General features: G+C 32.6%; 1 protein-coding gene across 7 annotated transcripts in view; it reads left to right on the forward strand.

The window, feature by feature from the left end:
- The window catches only part of LOC132725951 (sodium/hydrogen exchanger 4-like), a 79637-nt gene extending 64981 nt beyond the window's left edge, over positions 1–14656 (forward strand). For all 7 annotated transcript variants that reach the window (XM_060711172.1, XM_060711177.1, XM_060711179.1 and 4 more), the window contains 4 exons: positions 1329–1391; positions 1849–1922; positions 2186–2304; positions 9093–14656. In XM_060711172.1, coding sequence (XP_060567155.1) covers positions 1329–1391; positions 1849–1922; positions 2186–2304; positions 9093–9737 — 901 coding nt within the window. In that variant the 3' untranslated portion in view covers positions 9738–14656. The remainder of the gene's footprint in view (positions 1–1328; positions 1392–1848; positions 1923–2185; positions 2305–9092) is intronic.
- Positions 14657–22193: the final 7537 nt, after the last annotated feature.

The following is a 22193-nucleotide window of genomic DNA, read 5'->3' on the forward strand; positions in this document are numbered from 1 at the left end:
GCATTTGAAATTGCAATTTAGATATTTAATTTTTGCAGTCTCTTATCGTTCATTTTAATACATGTACATGCAGTGAATACAAAAATAAAGAAATAAAAAAATAAATCAATAAGCAAAAATATTATGTCCTCAAGGGTAAGTTAACCTACGATGTTAAACAGGAGGCCAAGACATGATTTGATATTCGTACCAGCATTTGTCAATTGTTGTTTACTCGTATCCGATTGTTAAAAAGATGTGTTGTTGATTCAGCGACTATCCGAATTCACTGACAGTTTTCATTAATTTTCATTACTTAATCACGTATCATTACATCCTATACAAAGGATTTAAAGATATTTCTATTGCATTATATCAAAATATTTATAGAAGCTGACGAAAAACAATCAATTAAGCAATTATAGAAGATATCAACGCAAGCTAAGTGTAATTTTCACACCTTCGCAGATCATACGTTTCACCCATTAATCAAGCGAAATAACACCTATCAGTTTGGTGTATGTTTGTCCTGTAATATGTGCGATTATTTGTTATTTTGAATGAAGGTGTGACATTTGGCAAAATCTGTTCGGATCCGAGAGGTAAATTTTAGAGTAAAATAAGAACAAAAATAGAAAAAATCGTCCGGAATTCGGAGTAGACAGGTTCCGGATCCGAAAGGTTTTTTACTATTGAAAATAGAACGAATAAAATCGGGACCGGACACTTCGTTCGGATAAGAAAGGATTCCGGATTAGAAGGGTTCGGATTAGCAAGGCTCCACTGTATATGTAAAACAGTCGGTGTATTAACATTGAGTTTCATTTTCCCGCCAAAAAATGTGATGTTATGGTTTGACCTGATGTGCATTATATGATGTCACATAACTCTGGTAATTTAAGCTTTTAAGAGAAAAGCCTATATAAGTAACTAATTGATATGAAAAATTAATGATAGAAATATTTTGATACGCAATAACATGTATATAGCCTGAAGAAGATGTGACATGGGCTTGTTATTTTTTAACTGTCTATTTTCAATTAAAGACATTTTAATATCAAAATGCAGAAATTTAGAAGCCAAAAGGACAGAGTTATGTCAGACCTGGGCCTGCTTGGCTTTGAATCCATGATATCAAAGATATTTCAGTTTCAAGAAGCCAAATACATGTATTAATAGCCATTTGTATAGAGTTTTATGAGACCATATAGATGTGCAGGCTTCTCTTTGAATCCTTGGTATAAGGGAAGTCTGGTAAACTGATATTTTACCTGGTATGTAATGACTATTTTATCATATCATTGTCACTTTGTACTTAAAACCCATTTTATTTTTTATCTTTTTTTCAGGGAACATTACAAAAATCTGCGACTATGTGGTGTGTCAAATCTACCAAGGGTAGAATCAGATTTGTAAGTACTTTTTCTTGACATGGAATCAGGAGTTGTTAATTATTAGCTCTGTGGTAAAATACAATACAACATTTTTTGACTGATTGACCTCTATTAAATAAATGTTTATGGACAGAATAGGGCATATAATATCAGAAATGTAAGAGTTAAGTATGTGATTTTTTATTTGCAGCAAAATTCTTTAATTATAATATGAAAAAAATTACAAAGAATTAAAGATTTTCTTTTGTATCTTTTCATATCTAAAATGAAGGACTTCTAAGCTTAGATGGATTATAAATTGGGAAATATTGAGAAATTGGTAATAACTGGTTAGTTATCCAGGAATGCATGTTAGGTGGATCGACAGACGAGACATTGGTTTTAAATTGGCATAAAATCTAGATAAACAAACAGAATGCATGTTATTATTAATGATTATATGATAATTTATCCTAGTTATTTTATATATTTGCAGACGGCAGATAGACAGCTCTGTGTGTTTGAAGGGAATGGATGACGAATATGAACAACGAGCACTGGAGAGAGATGGTAAATATTTTATACTTTTAATACATTTTACCATACTTACTTTATTTAGAGTGTAAAATGTTAATTTATTTTTACAGTCATCTGTTCAATCCCTTTATTTCCTTGCATGGGCATAATGTCATTTTAAATTAAATGTACAATTGGTACTGTATTATAGTATATAATGATGTTTGGGCGACTTTAAGGTAAGTGTGCAGTAACATATATAGATGAGCCATAAGAATGGATTAAAATCACGTGTATGTGTTTTGTTGTGTTTACAGAAGAGATAGAGATGAGGAGGCATCGTTTAGTGTCACAAAAATCAATGAAGGAGGCCGAGGGACCGGAGGGCATCGATTTGAAGAAACTGTTTAGAAGTGCCATGGTGTCTTCAAGACAGGTATAAATTGTACAATAATGTATCATATGATATTAGCTCTTACCCTGCTGGGACAATCAAGTGATATTTATAAAGCCTTTGCCACCAGTATAGTGCCATGCCAGCCTGACGTGCATTCTGACCAGGTTATGTACTGTTGACTTGGCGTAAGTGAATGAGTGGTTAAGGTCGTTGTCTTATAACCACTTGCCCTTCACTGTTGTTCGTTTGAGTCATGACAGGGACTTTGGATTCTTTCATGTAAGCTAACCAGCTATACTGTGTTGGTGTGACATAAAACCCAACAAAAAAAAATATATACTGTTGACTGAGGCTTTTTTAAAATTTCTATTTTGAATTTCCAAAAATTTGTAATGGACGGTATCATAAATAGAAACTGGACAAGTCCATATTAGAAATTCAGCAGGCAGAGGGCTAATATACTTGTATATTACTGAAAGTTTGACAGTACTCTTGCTACAATAAATTTTGTAAAAACTGTTTCTGTGAAGAATGTTTTGTTTTCTCGCATCTTTTCATCTTTAAGAAGTTATATGTATTTTACTCTTCAGCATGGCAAAATATCAAAGTCTTTATGCTTTTATGTTATAGTTAAAGGAACTCCACTGAGGTACAAAACTCAAAAAACATAAAATTTGTAATTCTTACATGTTGAATTGAGCCAGTTAAAACAGAAAAATATGAAGAAAAAAAATAAGATTTATACTTAAAATAAGTCTAAATTTATTGTTTTTTTGTGTGTGTGCAATTCTGAGCTTGATTTAAGTTTCAAAGCATAAAAGCATTTTTCATTATTGAGTCATTTTATACAATGAAAATGATTATTCTTGAATAACCAGTTCAGCTAATAATATTAAAATTTGTACACAAGTTTTTGGTCCAAACCTTTATTAAATGATACAGAAATCTTGAAAAAAATTCCTCAGTCAATATGTCAAAAAACTTCAGTGGAGTCCCTTTAAGTAATTTGCTTTTCTTTTCTTTGTAAGGAAGTTAAGTTAATATGTAAAATAGTTATAATTTGATAATTGATTTTGTATTATTGGTTCTTTTTGTATGAATTTCTTTTATGGGGCAGGGATTTGGTGTTATATGACAACATCATTGGGGCTGAACTTTATGTTATATGACAACATCATGGGAGTGGGCTGGGTGTTCTATGACTACATTATTGGAGCAGGGGCTTGTTGTTGTATGACAACATCATGAGGGTGGGGCTTGGTATTCTATGACAACATCATTGGGGCAGGGATTTGTGTTCTATTACAACATCATTGGAGTGGGGCTTGGTGTTCTATGACATCATTGGGGCAGGGATTTGTGTTCTATGACAACATCATTGGAGTGGGGCTTGGTGTTCTATGACATCATTGGGGCAGGGATTTGTGTTCTATGACAACATCATTGGAGTGGGGCTTGGTGTTCTATGACATCATGGGTGTGGGGCTTGGTGTTCTATGACAACATCATGGGTGTGGGGCTTGGTGTTCTGTGACAACATCATGGGAGCGGGTGTTGGTGTTCTGTGTCAGCATCATGGGGGCAGGGCTTGGTATTTAAGACATCATTGGGGGCAGGGCTTGGCAAAGATGGTTGTTACTTGTCTAAATGAAGAAAATAAAGAGTTGCAACCATTTTTTGCATCAAAATTTGTAGATTCGGTCTTTGTTTTTACAGAATAAACAATGTCTTAATGTTTTTGTATTCATATTTTTTAGTTTGAAAATGTAAGTATATCCCATATAATTATTAGCCAGAACTTACACCTTAAATTGGAATTTTAGATGATAAATTTCCTGTGGGTGATACATGTAGATTGAAAAAAATGTGTGTGTTGTTTAAAGGAAAAAATTCTATTTTGGTTTGGAGAGTGAAATTTTAAGTACACTGTATGGTATAAGTCAGTCAATATGAATATTGAGTTTTTCATTGAAAATTTTGATAAATATTGAGTTTTTTTACAGAAACTGTTGGTTAATATTCAAATTTTCATGGAAGACTTCATGAATATATAGATAATTACACAGAATGTTCTGTTGAAAAATCAGATTTTTACAGAAGTGTTTGGTGAATAATAAGTTTTTTGTTGAAAACTTTGTTGAGAAATCGATTATCATGAAAAGCAAAATTGGTGATTTGCTTTCAAATTTTCATGTAAAACTTTTGTGAATAATCTAATTTTAATTGGAAACTTTGGTGAAAAGGTCATTGAAGAATTTCATTCTGGACTTTAAAAGGTTAAAGTTACACACACACATTTTTTAGAATAGAAAAAAAATAACATCTCATTAGCATCTCCAACTTATTTTAGAGAAAACTTGATGCTATTTTAGGATAATAAATTTAGATCAGCTATTTAAAGATTTGACATGAAATTGTCACAATTCACTTAATTTTTATGCCCCAGGGCATATAGTAATTGAACCGTCCGTCCGTCTGTCCGTACGAGGTTAACCTAGAACGGCAAGTTGGATTTTTCTTAAGTTCTACCTGTACCAATGGCTTCTTAGTTTACACACTTACTAATCAATACAAAGTACATGATCTGGTCAAGTTACATAACTATGGCTTCCATATTTACCAAGTTATTGCCCTTTTCAGCACTTAGAAAATGAATAATGGTTAACCTAAAACGGCAAGTTGGAAATATCTTAAGTTCTATCTATACTAATGGCTTCATAATTTCCACACTTACTTATCAATACAAAGTACATGATATTGCCAAGTTATATAACTGTGTCATCCATATTTCCCAGTTATTTCCCTTTTTTCACTTTGAAAATAGGGCCTTGTCTAGTTAACCTATTCCGGCAAGTTGGATTTATCGTAAATTTCTCTTAATTGCTTAATTTATTTAATGATATCTTGCATATTTGGTAGGAGGATACCTTTAATGGTTCTCTAATTTTTTGTGGAGTAAGTGGTCTCTAGGGTCAAGGTCAAGGTCACTGGTTTAGAAAATAAATTTAAACATTTTGCTCATACAGCCTTTATTTTTTGGTTGATGTCTTTCATGTTTAATACAAACATGCCAAGGGAGGTCCTCCCTCTTTAGGTATAGTAAGGGGTCATTTGGGTCAAGGTCAATGTCACCAATGTCAAGGTCACCAATGTTAAAAATAGATTTTTTACAGGTGTATTAACCATATTCTATAGACAGATGTCATTTATAATTGATAGGAACATAAAATTTGATGGAGTTAGTGGTCAGTTGGGTCAAGGTCACCAGTGCTAAAAATAGATTTTTACACTTTTGCTCATACAGCCTTTATTTATTGACAGATATATTTCATATTTGGTAGGAAGATAACTTGCATGTTATTCTTACTTTGGATGGAGTTAGGGGTCAGTTGGGTCAAGGTCACAAGTGCTAAAAATAGATTTTTACACTTTTGCCCATACAGCCTTTATTTATTGACAGATTTATTTCATATTTGGTTGGAAGATAACTTGCATGGTATTCTTCCTTTGGATGGAGTTAGGGGTCAGTTTGATCAAGGTCATCAATGCTCAAAATAGATTTTAACATTTTTGCCCATACAGCCTTTATTTATTGACAGGTGTATTTCATATTTGGTAGGAAGATAACTTGCATGATATTCTATAGGTGTCAGTGGGTCAAGGTCAAGGGTGCCAAGTATAGATTTCTTACATTTATATATATTTGATAAAGTTGAATATTTATCACTTCACAAGTCATAGCAATGACTTGGCAACTTATATATTTCACAATTACATAATGCCATGACTCTGTCAAGCTATATAACTTGTGTTTACAATTTTTTGGCAATGTTTCTGTCCATAACTGAGTGAATGGGTCAACATTTTTTTAAATATTGCTACTGACAAGAATCGGAGCCGGGGGCATTTGTGTTTAACAAACACGTTCTTGTTAACCCTTAACCTGCTGGAACCACAAGTGGGAAGCCTTTGCCACTTGTATAAGATCAGGCCAGTCTGCTATGCCAGGCCATGTGGTCTATTCAGACTCTAAACAGTAATGTATGAGTGAAAAAAAAGAGTCCCCAAAATTGATTATGGATAGATCCAGAAATAGAAACTGGGCAAGTCCATTTACACAGGTTGAGGGTTTAATTAAAGAATTGTTGCAGTTTCACATTTAACTGTCAATGTTATTTTCTGATGTAATAAGATAGTTCAACAATTATTTCATGTATTTGTAAACTTAGTAACAACTGAGTCATAGAAATACATTGTATCTAAAAACATTAGCTTCACAAGTTAGTACAAGCTTTTATAGATGCTTTATACTTAGTATTTTTATATATATATAAAAATAAGTTTAAAATTTGTAATTATATGACATATCTCCAATTATTAAAGCTTTTATAATTACCATAAAATTTATGTTTTATGACACATATCTCCAATTATTAAAACTTTTATCATTTCTGTTTCTAGAAAATTTTATTTAATCAGATGTTTGTTTAAGAAACTTTGTGTAGTACATATTTTAAGAAGTTTTTGTTTAATCTCAGGATTACATGGTAAATAGTTATATATACCTTATAATATTTAACTCTAAAATCATGAAGGAAAAGCTTATTCCTAAATGAATATTATACTGCACTGTTTTTTGTAAAATAGAATTTTATTGGACGGTCAAGATTTTTATATTATCCGTATACACTGCTGCTGTAAATCTTTAAATAATTTGTTATATATATTTTTTTAATTTTCCACATAGAAAAGAATTGTGCAGTATACATGTTGTATATTAAACTCACAAATGCATATCAAAGACTTTGACATGATATATGGCCATTTATAAATTGTTGTTTGTTATATGGCTCTTGCCTAATGGCTTGGGTTATATAAACTTATAAACATTTAAAGTAGGCCATATAATCTGTCAAAAGTTTCTGTAACTTGTAATTTACTAATAATGTAATTTTCTCTCCTAATAATATATACAATGAATGTTTTTAAAATTACTAACATTTTTCTTATGGTATAACTATATTTTGTAAACTAACATCCGCTGCTTTAGCTAATTGAAAAAGTGAATAAAAATGCTTTTTATTATAATGATATTATAATATATAATGAAATGGTAATTTTTAACAAATTTAACAAACAAAATTAATTTTATTGTGTGCTAATGAATTTGTGCAAATTTCCCCTTGCAAGGCCTTTTCCCAGCTTCTTTTCGAAAAGGTCCCTGGCTTAAATTGATGAATATTTTATACAGCATTTTTGAAAATTTGAGAAATTTTTGAAAAAAGGTTGAAAACCACTTAATACATGACTTTTAAGTCAAGTTCATGCGTAATACAGAAGAATCATAATCACTTGTTTTAACAGTTAGATTTTTTTCACTTGACTATTTGAAGAATTATAGTTTTGTCAATTTTACAATAGTTATTTCCATTTTTCACCTATTTCCAAGCATTATTTTTTCTTTGGTCAATGAAAACTTTTTGTGAAATAAATTAAATAATCTGGGAGAGATAACTCTTTTAACTCTTATACTTTCAGAACTGAACGATGCTTTTGCAATTAATAACTAACAATTTTGTTTCTGACATGATACTAACAGTTTTTGATTTAAGTTAAAATGTTTATGCATGATTTTTAAAAATTTGCAATACAAATTAAAAATCATTAAGGGATTCCCCGAATTTAATTCTACTAACAAACCTGCAAAGTGTATTAATCACATGTCCGAAACTTCATTTATATGAACAGATTGTTGTTACAGAAAATTGATTTAGTAACTTTAAATTAGACTACAGTATACAATATATAGTATATTGTAAATAATTAACATTTAATGAATAAATATAACTATGAAATTGTTGTTAATCTACACTTAACTTTAAGCAAACATTAATAATCATTAATTTGGTTTATGTGTTAAAAATAATGTTTATATATTCTTAATTATAAACTTTTATTCATATACATGTACATACAGTATACAATGTATTTTCAGTATAAATTCTACATGTATTTTTATTATAGAGTATGTAACAATATCATAAAGAACAATTGAATCCTCTAACTAACAACAAATTTATGATAATACATGGCAGTCTTGGAAATAATATGATACAAAATTAATTTACATTTAATTTTCATTACTTTAAAGGAACTGCACAGTTACTTTAAAGGAACTCCACTGAGGTCCACAAGCCTAAAAACATAAAATATGATTTCTTACAAAGATCAAATCAGGGGCACTAAAAATAGATAATTTAAAAATATTCTCAGAATTAAATTGAAAATCATATTTTTGTGCTGTTCTTAGCCCAATTTCAGGTCAATTTAGGCCATTTTTCACAATTAGAATAATTATTATTCTGGAAAAATGGAGTGAGCAAATGATCTGAAATTTTGCGCACAAGTTATTGGTATAGACCTACATCAAATGGTACATTAATCTTAAAAATTTATATCCAGTCCCGTCATGTAAAAAAAAACTTCAGTGGAGTCCCTTTAATGTGTGGAATTTCGTTGTAAAGTCATCCAGTGCAAATCATATTGACAACTTGATAATTATTAAATTGTAAATTAAAATACATTAAAGTGAATATGCACCCTTTCGTATGAATGGATTATTTTATTGATTCTGATATCTTTAAAACTTAACTATCATGGATTACAAAATTATTTCTTTAGAATGCAAGAAATTGTAGACATACCTGTAGTTTTTTGATGAACTGGTATGATGTCTGATTTACCTTTTTAGAATTATCGAAACCAATTATCATTTAAGTATTGACATGGTTTAAAGAAATTAACATTTAACTTCTATTTTTTAACAGAGAACTGGCTTGCATTATCACGACAAGAACTTTGTGACTGACGAGCGACGTAACATGGTTAGTCATCTCCGACACAAGTACAAGAAAAATCAACGACTAAGCAATTTCACACCGAAAGTACAACGAGCCTTGTCATGGGACGAGGACAAAACAGACTTGGCGACAAGACGTTCGTCGGACTTGAAACTTAACCTGCGCGCAGGACGAGCAAAGACTGTCGATTATTCGCCGCTTCAATCAGTCAGTTCAGATAAGGTGTCATCACCGCCTGTATTTGGCTTAGAAGATACTGTTTTCGAAGTGGAAGATGAACAACAAGAGGGAAAACCGTTACTTACAAACAATAACAAAACTGCAGCAAACGTAGTTAAAAATCATGAAAATGAGCATAAACATGTGACATTCCAAAAGCAGGATGAGATGGGTAACTCTGTAGTGCCACAAAATATCAAGGCAGTAAACCATAATGAAAACATTGAGGGGGCCGTGAATAGACCAGGGCCGTCGCGGTCCCAATCATCGCAACATTCGGCTCATCTCTTAAGACAAGACGCTATGAAAGATCCCGATTCAAATGTTGAAATTCAAATGCAAGATTTAGGAAAAGATAGTAAGGAGATGCCCAATAGGCAGATGTCGGTGTAACTTTTAAAATATTTCTTATATTCTTACAGTAAGCTATATTCATATATTTTTATGGTAGATGATATAACATTTATATCATTCACTAACTATCACTTTTGAATATTGGTGATTTATAAATGGATATTACACAGCTTAAGTTTCTAATATTTATCAGTCAAAGAATTTATGACGAGAAAACAAGCCATTAGGGCTTATAAATAGCAATATCTATGTGTCCGATTTGTTTGTCAAAATTTGTTATTGATTATTGTTGCCCTTAACAGGTGAGCGTTCAACATCGCATGTGGTGCTCTTGTTTCAAACCAATATTTGGGTTATACAAAATGTTGAAAAGTCTTGATACATTAATGCTGTCCAAGAAATGGGAAAGGGGCGAAAGTGCACAGCCTTGACTATTCACAGATAAACATTACTGTAGACCATATATTGTCATATTATACTATATTATTTAATCACATACCCATATCGATTTTGCAACTCCTTAAAAATGTTATTGCACAGCCATGCATATATTTTGATGTGACGTCATTTATGTTATACAAACATAGTGTAAAGACAAGCTACACTTTAGGCGCATCATTGAAAAATGATTGTTTTGCACTTTACTTTAAACAGTCTTTATTTTAGGTATGTGATAAACAGAATACTGTATTTGTGTAGGTTCATTACTGAATTTATTGAACTCGTTGAATAAAATTATATCATGCTCGCCAGAGGCTCGTATAATATGATTTTATTCAACTTGTTCAATAAATTCAGTATTAAACTTACACTCATTCAATATCCTCTATTTAGTCAAGGTTAAGTGTATTAAGCACTTCGAGGACTTACCAGAGAAAAGTGCAGACATATTCTACTAGTATTTAGAGCGGTGTCAGCACATAGAATTTGTGTACTATGTACACTTCATTATTAACTTCTGTTTTAGTTTTGATATTGAAATCCCTCTAACTGAAAATGGACTGTTCCAAATTCAAATTAAGACTACACCAGGGTATTAGGGTTATTTCAACTCTAGTCCAAAATAAATGACCTATGTGCTGTTAAAGTTCATGTTAATGTTTTGCCTAGAAATAAGTATACACAACAAAGCAAAGTCTTATTTATTAGGACTGTTCCAATTCCATCATTACTTTAAGTTGCATTTGTATTTTGTTTTCACATTTACTATCAAAGTAAGTTGTTGGAAGTGATATGTATAAGTAACATGTAGTTGTTATTTGTGTAAATAATGTTAATGTTATATATGTATTATTTTTTTAATAGCTGTCTTTTGTTGTTTTAAATTGTTTTTAGTTTAGCAATATATTTTTGAGAAAATTATGTTTTTATTTTACATAATTCTTTTCACTTCGTGCCAGTGTATCTGTTAGTATCACATTTTGGTTAACATCTTTTTGTATCATCTCACTCTTTCATGGATGCCATCGTGCCATTAAAGGCCCATTTTGCCTCAGAATTAAAGATAAGTCCATGGTCATACATTCAGCTCTTTATGTTTTCATTTGTTTTAAAGTTTTTATTTTGCAAGAATTCTACTCCCTATATACATGTATAAATGTCCCACTTTATATTGACAGTTCATCTTTAAAGCTGCATTCAGCTTTTATTTTCAGTTGGGAAAACAATTCTGCATTGTTTCAAAGTATTAAAGTATTCCAGTAATTTTCTCTTGGAAAAGTGCATCATATTCAAATTAAACCCTTTTCAAAACAGCGTCCCAAAAGCTTATTATAAAGCATCAGTGACGCTCATTTCTTGAATTAGAAGATCTGGAATGAAATCGTCTGCTTTAATAATTTAAATATAGAGAGGGTACCATTAGATTACAGGTATGAAGGGGTTTCTTGATTGTTAATGTTTTAAATCGTGAGCAGATTTTCTTTTACATCCTCCTTTTTATACGCCCGTTTGAAAAACGGGACGTATTATGTGAACGCCCCTGGCGGTCGGGCGGGCGGCGTCCAATTTTGTCCGGAGCATATCTCCTACATGTATGGAGGGATTTTAATGAAACTTCATAGAAATGTTCACCACTATGAGGAGCAGTGTCACGCACATGAACCAGGTCTCTAGGTCAAAGGTCAAGGTCACACATAGAGCTCATTGAAAAACGCTTGTCCGGAGCAAAACTTCCACATGCATAGAGGGATTTCAATATAACTTGGCACAAATGTTCACCATTGTGAGGCGGAGTGTAGCGCACGAAATTCAGGTCCCTGCAGCCAAGGTCAAGGTCACACATAGAGGTCAAAGTTTAGATAAAAATATGAAGATGTGTATAGGGACGATTTAATCATCATTTATTGAGGGATTGTAACACAAATGGTCATTATCATGACTACGGCTGTGACACATGTACTTTAGGTCAATATATGCAAGGTCAAGGTCACTAAAGATGGTGAAATATCCAGATTTTGTCTGGAGCATATCTCCTACATGTATGGAAGAATTTTTTGTAATACTTTATGGAAATGTTCACCACCATGATATGTATTGCTCCATGCATGATCCAGGTCTCCAGGTCAAAGGTCAAGGTCACACTTAGAGCTCATTGAAAAACGCTTGTCCGGAGCAAAAATTCTACATTCATAAGGGGATTTCAATATAACTTGGCACAAATGTTCACCATTGTGAGGCTGAGTGTTGCACGCAAAATTCAGATCCCTGCGACCAAAGTCAAGGTTACACATAGAGGTCAAAGTTCAGATAAAAATTTGAAGATGTGTATACGGACCATTTAGTCAACATTTAATGATGGATTGTAGCACAAATGGTCATTATCATGACTACAGGTGTGACACATTTAATTTAGGTTAATATTTGCAAGGTCAAGGTCACTGGAGATGATTAAATATCCAGATGTTGTCCGGAGCATATTTTCTACATGTATGGAGGAATTTTAATGTTACTTTATAGAATTGTTCACCACCATGAGATGTAGTGCCCTGCACATGAACCAAGTCTCTAAGTCAAAGGTGAAGGTCACAGTTAGAGCTCATAGAAAAACGCTTGTCTGGAGCAAAACTTCTACATGCATAAAGGGATTTCAATATAATTTGGCACAAATGTTCATCATTGTGAGGCTGAGTGCCGTGCATAAAATTCAGGTCCCTGCGACCAAGGTCAAGGTCACACATCCTGTGCATATCTTCCCTACTGATTTGTTTTAAGGTTCATTTAACAACACAGTGCCAAGAATAAAAACTTGCTTGCTTGCATTATCCATAATGCCCCCATCTCCATCTAAAGCTTTCATAAACGGGCGTATTTTTTTATTTGACAATTGTATGAAATTTATCTAAAATTATATTTAATCATTAGAAAAGCTGAAGGTCACTTTAAGACTTTACAACCATATTCCTTGTAACGTTTTTTTTGTCAACTTAAAATACTTGGTATGCAAAATAAATATTTGTTTTATTATTTATATATACATTGTATTCATTGAGTAATAATGTTATCATATTATATCTATTTCTTATAAATTCCCTGTGAATTTTTTTAAATTTCTACTTAATATTTGTTTTTAGGAAAAAAATGGTGTTTTTTTCTACTTTTTTTGACATAGCTAGGGTGGAAACAGTTATTGTACTGAACAATTTTAAATGTCAGCATTAGTAATAACTTAAATTACTTAAAAGATAGATTAGAGTGGTACGGTAAGCTCCATAGGTTCACGGTTGGACTGTGAATTGGGTGACCTGGGTTCGATACCTGGCGGTTTTTGTTGTGATTGATCATGAATAATCAGAATATTTGCACACAATTAAGTTATTGGTCCATGGCCTTTTAAAATGGTACAAAAATCTTGAAAAAAATTTTCAAGGGTAATTTCAAGAAACCTCAATGAATGCCGTTACAGAATGCCGTTGGTTCCTATCTCAGCTGCCCGTTTGTGCCTGAAATAATGTAGAGAGGCACCTGAGGTAAACCTGGCGAGTTGCCATATTATGACCTACAGGTATACTGTGTTGGTGTGATGTTAATCCCAGCTGAAAAAAGGGTCCCTCTTAAACTGTTTTACGTTTTAAGTTTAAAGAATTTGATGTAAAATATGCATACCTGTTGCCTTACAGTTTACTTTGTAAATATTTTGTTGCATGTATAGATTATGAAAATAAGCAATATACGCTGTTCACAAATCAATGTTTTAAGGACATTCATTTGCAAATTTAATTTGTTTTCACTGAAAAGATCTCACTTAATTTAACTTGGTGTAAAGTAAGAAATCCATTTTTTCGATATTTTATTTGTTTTAAAATGTCAATGTTATATCAATAGTGGTATATAGTTTTGAGAAAAAGTCATCTTTTTAATTGATTTTTTTTCCAATGACTAAAATGTTACTTGTTTTGTGTTTATAGTGTTACCTGATTTCATTATGATAATGTACATTTATACCTCTGTTGCCTAAACATTCCTATATATTTTTTTTCTACATTATTATAATATTGTTTTTCTTGTTAGCTGAATGAGATTCTTTGATTTAATGATTTAAGGACTTTTCAGCTCCTGGACGTTTCGGCCCCTGGACGTTTGGGCCTCACTTGACAAATCAAGCTGTAATAACATAGGTTACAATGTCAAACAGGTTACAATGTCAAACAGGTATACTGATTAATCCCTGCAGTAGACAATACAATATAAGAAAAAAGTAGCCGAAAAGACCAGTGCCAAAATGTCTAAGGGGTGAAAAGACCAAGGCCGAAACATCCAGGAGGTGAAACGTTGAGGTACAGACTTAATGATATAATCATTATGGTTACTTATATTTTTGGGGTAGTTTAAAGCAATTTATGAATATAATTGCATGTGCAAAGGCATTAATTGTATTTACTTATTTTTAAATTACAAGCTACAGCAATATATTTGACAAAACTATCACATTAAGCTATTATACTGCATCATATATATTGAAAACATAAAAATGTGAAAAGTGCTGTAGCAAACTTTAATAAACATATTATTTTCCATGTAAAGAATTGTTATAGCAAACTTTAATAAACATATTATTTTCCATTTTTCTGTTGTAATTTTATTTTGAATGATTTGTAGAACAATAATTACCATATTTTTCTTCAAGTGACTGACATGTAAAAATATCAATAGAGCAGCTGAGATATGAAATACTTTTCATTTTATCTTAAAATGTTGGGTCTATTTATTGTATGTTGGGTTTATTTATTGTATGTTGGGTTTATTTATTGTCCTCCCACGGATCCCAATAGGCGAGCATTCGATTTGTGATACAGGGAATGTTGGTTGGATCCTTTGGCGAGGCAAACTTTTTCTTGTGACAATTTATCTCATACATTGAGTCTAATGCCTATTTGTCTGTCATCGCTGATTCTGAAATCATGCCGGGAAAAGTAGATAATTATCTGGTTTACTGGTTAACTGGTTAATCATCCAGGAAAGCTGGCTCGGTTCTGGGATGACTGTCTAGATATAGACAAAAATGTGTTAAAATTAGCCTTAAAAACACTTGAATTGTCGGCTGTAATATTATACGAATTAGTATAAATATATTATACTATTATCAATCTAATTATCAGATATTTAAGTATCATTATTAGCTTGGGTTTCTCAAAGAAGAAAATAGCTATTGCTATAGTCATGGTGGTGTTGATGTTGCCGTCAAAGAAAAATTACTGTGTGTCATAATTTTTTTTATTGCTTAATGCATGTGTAATGGATTGCATTCAAACTTGGAGAGACAAGACCTTCAAATTGAACAGACTGAACTTGACCTTCACCTTTAAGAGACCTTGAAATTCAAGGTCAAAATTTTGAATTTTGCTATATAGCTACACGTGTATACACAATATTAGCTAAAATTGGCTTTAACTTTTTTATTTATGATTGGATTGTTATCATCATTTGAAATTCAGACATTAATGGTTTTTTTACTATAATAAAATCCTCTGATGTGTTAAGAAATTAGAAAAAGTCGAGCATGGCCCGCTAGGCCTTGGCTCTTATTTTATACATTAGTATACTTTGTATGCTGTTGAAATATCATGTTCAATATTGGAAACCTGTTTATATCTGAATAAAGTAATGTTATATTGAAGCAGTCTACATTATACTTAAAAAACAGTGTCAATGGAAATTATCCTCCAGAACGGATATAATATATACAATTATCACCAATAGATGGTGCAGAAAATCTGTTACATGACTGATTCGAATTTATGATATGACATGTTCCAAATCATAAACATTATGTTATACATGTATTGCAAATATTAATAAAATATATTAAACTGTTGAACATATTTCATTTTATTTGGTTCAGTTTTGAATTGATCTCAGATTGAATTGAGTCTAATGGTCATTTGTACATTGTATCTCACCACTGATTCTGAAATTATTTTGGGATTACTTACTAGTCCATCACTTGCAGGGAAATTGATAATAACTGGTTAGTTATCCAATAAAATCGATAAGGTAAATTAACCCGCCAAGATATTACCAAAACGTTATTAAAATCGGCATAAAAATAGATAAACAAAATAGTCACATATATAACACATGTAGGGGGCCATTGACCATTTTACTTTGCTTTACATGCATGTAGATGGAGAAATACATCGCGCAACCTATCTGCAAATTGTTTATATCAAGGAGTGAGCACTTGAGAAGAACCACCATCTTTTTTAACTTAGAAAGAATGATTTGAATCAGCTACTTTAACTTGTAGGTCCATAACAGAGTCTGCAGTTTTCATTTGCATTCAGATATACTGCATATAAATACATTTGCACTGGGCTGTGGAGCTAAAAATGCGTTAAAATCCAAATACATTGTGTACATGTATTGTATATTTTCCAATCCCAGCACATATATACTTGTCACATGTATCAATAAAACTTTATTTAAGCTGTTTGTGCAAAAGATATCATATTTCATCGTCAACATGTATATGTGCTGTGTCTGTGGAAAAAGATATGTGTACTTTGCCGTTTTCATGATTATTTTGTGGTTATAAAAAATCACTCGCATAATATTATATATACTGAAACAAAAAATAAACTTTCTCCAAGTTTGAATGTAGATATGTTAGTACAGTTTTTCAATCCTTTTGAAACTCGATTTTTACGTTGAATAAACATATCGGGCTTTTAGACAAGGATTAGCTGACCTATTTTGCAAACAAAACAAGTTTTACAAGCTACTACATGTATATAAGTATGTACATCTAAGTGGTACCCTTGAACAACTGGCACATACTTTGCGAAAGTTTCTTTTTTGGTTCAGTATACATTATATTGTTAAACTGCAGATAAAAAATGTCTATATTCAAACACAAAAGGAACTCACAAACAACCAAAAAATAGTCAATTCAAACAACCAAAAAATAGTCAATTAAATAAACATTTATTTGAAACTCCTTTGCAAAACCGAGATCTATGCAGTGCTTTAATTGATGGGCGGATGGACCCTCATTCTGCATAGAGTAAATGAAAATACAGACATACATACATTCATTACTCATGAGAGTTTTTATGCTCCCCGAAAAGATTTCGGGGAGCATTTAGTCGCGCCATGTCTGTCCGTGCGTTGTCTTGTCCGGAGCATAACTTGAAAACCCTTGGAGATAAAATTTTGTTTAAACTTCATACAGTGGTAGAGGGCATTAAGGGGGAGTGCAGTGTCAAAGAACCATAACTCTATTTTGCCCGGTTTTTGAATTATCTCCCCTTATAGAAAAATCTTGTCCAGGACATAACTCTAAAACTATATGTGATATCAACATGAAACTTTGTAGGTAGATATATCTCAATGGGTAGATGTGCAGTGCACAAGAATCATTACTCTGTCTTGCCTTATTTTGGAGTTATTGTCCTTTGTTTATTTTTACTTTTTGAACTTTGTCTGGGAAATTACTCTAAAATTATAAGATATATCATTATGAAACTTTGTTGGTGAGTAAAAGTGCAGTACAAAAAACATAACTCTGTTTTGCCTAATATTGTAATTATCTCCCCTTTTAAAAAAATCTTGTCTGGAAAATAACTACAAGAGATATCATCATGAAATATTGTAGGTAGATGGATCACTAGTTAGATCACAACGGTTAGATGTGCAGTGCACAAAAACTTGAACTCTGTCTTGCCAAATTTTGTAGTAATTGCCCTTTGTTCATTTTACATTTTGAAGTTGTCCAGGACATCACTAAAACCATAAGAGATATCAACAAGAAACTTTGTAGGTTGATAGATTACATTGATTAGAAGTGCAGTGCAAAGAACAGTTACTCTGCCTTGCCTATTTTTGGAATTATTGCACTTTGAACTTTTTCCAGGGACATAACTCTGAAACTACAAGAGGTGTACTTTCCTGTGTCCAAAACCTATTTTGGGAGCATCACCCGGCTCAAACCGGGCTCTTGTTGTAATATTGGTCAATAATAAACATTAACTCATTATTCATAAACATATCGTGGCACAGAGGTGACATGTGTCTTCTTTTATTTATCTCGTGCTTACGTGCTTTATGTCATGGATACCAGATAATTAAGTGGTGCACATGAGATACTATATCATGGCCACAAGTTACTAAGACGTGCACGTGAGATAATTAGCTCGTGGGCACGAGATACTATGTCGTGGGCAAGAGTTACTAAGTTTTGGGAATGAGATAATTAAGTTGTGTGCACGAGATATTAAAATGTATGACATGGGCACGAGTTACTAATCCGTGACCAAGTGATAATTTAGTCCTGGGCACAAGATGTCTTAGCCATGATTTACTAAGGCGTGCGCACGAGATAATGTGTCACGGCCACTTAGATATCCTAATTACAAGTTTTAAAAACTTATGAGAAATAAAATTCTTATTTGTTCTTTGTATAAAAACCTTATTAGAAGTTTTAAAGTTCATTTTTTTAACTTTATGGTTCAAAGCTCTTGTTAGGGCTACCAAAGTCCTAATGGTGACTTCCTTTATAAAATCTATAATATTAATATAACCTCTCTTAATTGGACTATTAAGAGTTATAAAGTTGTAATTAGGTTTATGTCTCCTACTTATTAGTTAAAATTCTTAATTAGTTGCAACTGGGAGTAAGAATTTAAAGTTGTAGTAATGTATTTAACTTTGGTTTAGGAGTATGAAAGTCCTAATGCAGCTTTTATAGCTCCTAATTATAAGAGAGGAGATCCTAATTAGGCTACTAAAACTCCTAAACAGAAGTGAGAAAGTCCTAATTTGGCATTTAAAACTACTAATTGCGAATAAGTAAAAGTGCTTTTTTAAGAACATTAAGATTTTGTGCCAGACTATTCCGTACCAAATTATTTTTGGAAATGTATTAATTTTATTAGAGATTTTCGACCATGCGACCACATACATGCATCGAGGACATTTTGTATAGGAAGTGACCGTGCGACCACATACACGCATCACAGGAATCCCTTTCTCCTTCGAGAAAGGGACAAAGTTGTCCATCCTCTTACTAAAGGGCAGACTTGAAAATCATGCCATTTCCTTATTCTTGATAAGGAGGCGAATTTTTACTGACATGTTTTGAATTTGTTTATATACAACAAATATAACGCAAACCAATTGGGTTATCAGTTTGGTCATTTTTAACTTTGCTATGAAATTTTCAAAAGAGCATATATAATTTCTTGGGAAAATTTGAGTTAACAGTTTTTTTCTACTTTTAATTATGTGTATATAATAGAATTAGTTTATATTTTTCCCAACAAAAACGTTTTATATGCAGTAAATATGGGAGACAATTCGAGATATATTTCACACTTAGTTTGCAAATATTAACCCTGCGGCATTTTTGTCAATGTACGCATTTAATTTCTATATTTTAATAGAAGAGGTAATGTGATGGGCTGCAAGAAATACGGCAGATTAAACTTGAGCAGCAGACAATTCTGACACTGGTAAGACTGTTTTACTTTTCAAGCTCTAAAGAAATGTCTATTAATCTTGAAGAAGTTGAAAACGTGAATTCCTAAAGTTGAAATCATGAATTCGTGGAGATGAAATCGCGAAATCGTGACGTTGAAAACATGAATTCTTAAAGTTAGATTCATGAAGATGAAATCGTGAATTCGTTAAGTTGAAATCGTTAAACCACGAAGTTAAAATTGTTAATTCAGGAAGTTTATGAAGTTGAAACGTCCCCAGCACTCTTTCGTAAATCATACATACATATATAGGAAAATCTGGCCGTAATGAAAATTGTTTTGTCTTGTAAAAAAAGTTTTTTTTTCAATGCAATGCACCTTTCGCATTAACATCTTTTCTGTCATGAGAAACATATTACGACTGGTGGTTTGAAGCCTCAGTTTTGAATAAATGTACGATATGAATAAAAAAGATGAGAAAAGATTGAGTTTTGTTTTCTGTCACAATGTTAGCCACTTTCCGAACATTGTTCTGTCATCATAGGCAGCCTCGGACCCCGCCCCCCCCCCCAACAACAATAACAAAAAACTAACAAACATACAGCCATCAGTCATTTCTGCCTACAATTACGGTAGCATTTTCACTTCGACCGGGCTAGTCCGGACGCCTGTAACATTCTCCAGAAAAGACACACAGAATTGATATTTTGCATACGTGACCTATTGATGATTGGAACAATTAAATATGTGAAACTGTAATGTGATGTTGGCAAAAATAATACATATAGTTAATTGCATTTTGTACCTGTAATACCGATAGAACCACGGGCAAACATGCTTGTATGTGAAATGCCGGCACAAAATAATAAAAAAAGAAATCTGATTAAAAAGAACTTCTCGGTGTGTTAGAGCCATCTTAATCTGATGTCCTAGCTCGAGTCCACCACATCTGGGTTGCTAAATGTATGTAACAGGCTTTGCTTGCTCGGTTCTGGGGTCATTTGTGGTTATGCATGCATGCATGGTATGCAATTCTTGCTATGCTCGTCAACTAACTGGTCTAGACACGGGAACCAGTAATTTTCTCGTCAAAGCGCTTTAATTGGTTTGTTTCGGCCTTCCCTCGTGCGCTAGGTTAATTACTTTGGATTGCAGTCTGTTCGGGATACACAGCCTTATTCCTCGTAGGAGAACGTTTCCATGCTCTGTTGACTGGGGGCTGCCAGCTGTTGATAACAGTTTTAGCTGCCATCACTGGCACACCTTTGAGTAGTCCACGTGTTATTTTGAAGCGCGGAAATAATGCATGTCAAAACACAATCTTGGGATTGAGCACTTGCCACGTCTTGAAGATTTAATGAACTGGAAACTGCGGGATTTGCAATGAAATTCACGTAATCTTCCGCTATATTTTCTTGCGAGTAATTGTTCACTGGATGTCGAGAACAGTAATCTGCTATCATATCATTTTATTTAACCATAACCCATTACGCGATATACACGCCTTTTAACGCCTTTTTCACCCCCCCCCCCTTTTGTTGTCTCAAATGGTGGAAAAATGCCTTAATAAGGCTCCCAACATTTGTTTTTGTTTGAGAAATGTTGTTTAAAAAAGTGAACACTTTTTCGGCGCGGCCCCCAACCAAAAGATACATCAGGGGGTTGCCAGAAGGGGGATGTGGGGGGTTTGGAAGGAGTGGCAGTCCCCCTCATCGCCAAGAAAATTTTGGACTTGCTAGAGGCTAAAAATGACCCCAGATCATAAGGTAACGTGTAACCAACGCCGAAAAGCATTTGACTCTATCTCAATCCATTGAGAAGTTGCACCACTTTGAAATCAATTTTGATGGAAAAAAATCAACACAAAATAGTGATTTTTTGCAATTTTGAGATGTCCCCTCGTTGCCATGGTAACAGGAAATTTAAGCCTGAGCATATTGTTGCAAAGGCAATGGTCCAGTCAACACTTGTGCCAAGTTTGATTAGTATTGAAGCAGTTTTTTTTATAGTTTTATAGCAATTTGAACTTGTAACGGGGGACTTTTCAATGAAACAGCCATTTTTCACAAAATGCTCATGAAGTAACTGGTTAAACTTTAATTGACAATTTTTGTTTCTGTTATTGGCTATAACTTTTTTATTTATCAATGGATTAACTTCATATTTAGATTCAACATCTTCATTTACAAACACAAATTGTCAAGACCTAAAAGGTTGAGATGACCTTGACCTTAAGCTTTAAATGACCTTGAACGTCAAACGTCAAACTTTGGTTAAGTGGTCATAATTTGTTCTTTATGTACGGGTTTGATTAATAAGTGGATAAAATTATGATCATACGTCTGATAATCATAATGAATGTACAATTATAACCAAATGCGTATTAATGACACCAGGTAGACAATTTGTACTTTCGGCTTTTGCAACCACAATAATAACTTAATACATGTATCTATATAAATTATGTACTGTTTGTTATATATCTGTAAATTTACTTAATTTTTGATTTATTTACTCCTACATATTAGACCCGTTCTGTGTATTCTTACTTTATTTTCCGAAGACTAACGGAAAGGGCCAA

The sequence above is a fragment of the Ruditapes philippinarum genome, unplaced genomic scaffold, assembly GCF_026571515.1.
Source record: "Ruditapes philippinarum isolate M1 unplaced genomic scaffold, ASM2657151v2 ctg473_1_1_1_1, whole genome shotgun sequence".
Taxonomy (NCBI): domain Eukaryota; kingdom Metazoa; phylum Mollusca; class Bivalvia; order Venerida; family Veneridae; genus Ruditapes; species Ruditapes philippinarum.